The sequence below is a fragment of the Primulina eburnea genome, chromosome 11 (assembly GCF_022965805.1).
Source record: "Primulina eburnea isolate SZY01 chromosome 11, ASM2296580v1, whole genome shotgun sequence".
Taxonomy (NCBI): domain Eukaryota; kingdom Viridiplantae; phylum Streptophyta; class Magnoliopsida; order Lamiales; family Gesneriaceae; genus Primulina; species Primulina eburnea.
The window spans coordinates 1,899,691-1,901,657 of NC_133111.1; the positions used below are offsets into that span (position 1 = coordinate 1,899,691).

Genomic DNA, 1,967 nt, shown 5'->3' on the forward strand with positions numbered 1-1,967 from the left:
TGAGGATCCCCTGCTGTGGAGAGAGAAACATGGTTTATTTCACCCTACCTTGTGAGGCACTGCCCCCATGAGGTGATCAAAGGCCCAGATTTAAACACACATACACCCCATGAAGTGATCAAAGGCCCAGATTTAATCACCATGTAAAATCAATGGCTGAGATTCTGTGAGGGCACTGCCCCCACAGGTAGCATCTACTCTACCGAGAAACAGCAATGTGCATTTAAAACAACACTATGCTATCAAATTATTATTATTATTTTCTTATTTCCCTCATTTTGGTTTGTTTAATTAATTAATTAATTAAGACAATGAAAATAAAAATTATATATTATTTTTTAAATAATGAATTAATTGACGTAAAGTGTATCGATCCTATCAAAAATAAAAAAAAAAACATAAAAATTTAATTATATCAAATATTTCGGTAGAATAATTCAATGACAAATTAATGAATAATTTGACTTAAAAAATTAAATATGAAAAAAAAATTAAATAAAGTATTAATTTTTTAAATAATTCAATTTATTTTGTATAAAATAATATTTATATATGGTTTAATTTTATTAAGTTAAATTAATAATTATCTCATTTTTATACTGTCTCGAAAAAGTGAAATACATGAAAATTAATGATGCATTTGTATTGTTTATATCCGTTTATTGTTAAACCAAAATTGTTAAGATCATTTAATTCAGATAAATGTTACAAAAAATATTGTTACAACTAGTAAAAGTATTATTATTAATATAATACAATTTAATTTTAAAATCATTAAACTTAATAAAATTAAACTATATATAATATTTCATACAAAATAAATTTAACAAAAATTTAATATAAATAATTATTTAAAAATTTACCTTTTAGTTAAATTTTTTTGTTTAAATTTATTTTTTAAGTAGAATCACCCTTAATACATATCGATATGTAAAATGGCAAGAGAAAACTTTATATATATGGTTCTCGTAGAATGTATCTTCTTCTCTTATTTTGAAGGGCAGAATGTAATAACATACCGCGAAGCCCTGCACTTATTAAGGCTCGAAGAATCATCGAACGCATAACTATAAGCCCTCGGGCAAATCGCCTTAAACAAATGCGCAAAAAGCGTTGGTTTGCAACTTTTGGGATTCGAAAATTCCCCGGTGCAGCAATACTTGGCCGATTGCATAGCCAAGCACGCACTCTTGCACCCCACCACCTTGCCCCCCACCCTAACCTCCAACGCCGAGGGGCAGCATAAGTTCAAGTCGACCCCACATGATGCCATGCCACAACCGATCCCTCCACCGATGGGCTTCATCGAGACGGGCAAGTTGAAGCCATCAACTAGGCTAACATCGTAGAAATGGAGGGGTGAACTTGACGTGCCCAGTGTCATTTCCACCACGGTTGCTGGTGGGGTGCCACCAAGACCGTGGCAGTGTATCTTGCCCGAGCAGTCGCCTGTTGCGCAAAAGCCTTGCCCATTCGCGGTGAAGTTGCAGTGTTGTCTTCCCCATATTCTGCCTGACCATTTTTGGGGCACGTCGATGACTGCTTCTTGACCGCTGATGAGATGGAAACCACCATTTTTCGGGGTTAGATGCCCCGCACCGCCTAAGATTCCCGGCCATATACTCTCCTTGCAGTTGTTTACTACTATGAGTTGGTATCCAATGCCATCTGCAAACGACAGAGATCAAACAAGATTTTCTATAATCAAGAATCATAAAAGAAAAAATAAGTTTACTCCATCCATATCAAAGAAAACGTGTACATATTTTCCTTTGATCAATTCCCCTGATATTGCTCGCGAATTTTATCCAATATTTACACTTACTTGTGCCACTGAGAAAAAGGAAAATGGCAAGTAGAACGGAGAGCAGAAATGGGAAATCGAACATTTTTCCAGCACTAAATTTGTAAAAAAATGCAAGTGCGAAATTAAGAAGCGGAATTTGAAACGTTAATTAACTTCAGGA

At 34.5% G+C, this 1,967-nt stretch overlaps 1 protein-coding gene across 1 annotated transcript; it reads right to left on the reverse strand.

Moving 5' to 3' along the window:
* Window positions 1-910: 910 nt before the first annotated feature.
* Window positions 911-1,967, reverse strand: LOC140804883 (thaumatin-like protein). Its single transcript, XM_073161039.1, has 2 exons — window positions 1,826-1,967; window positions 911-1,668 (listed from the first exon to the last, which is right to left on the reverse strand). Exons 1-2 carry the CDS (start codon window positions 1,887-1,889, stop codon window positions 989-991), a joined length of 744 nt encoding a protein of 247 aa, XP_073017140.1. The 5' UTR covers window positions 1,890-1,967; the 3' UTR covers window positions 911-988.

Excerpts from the sequence above, each read along its gene's own strand:
- LOC140804883 (XM_073161039.1), bottom strand. The coding sequence starts at position 1,889 with ATGTTCGATTTCCCATTTCTGCTCTCCGTTCTACTTGCCATTTTCCTT. Across the intron at positions 1,669-1,825 it reads CCTTTTTCTCAGTGGCACAA|ATGGCATTGGATACCAACTC; the intron begins GTAAGTGTAAAT and ends TGTCGTTTGCAG.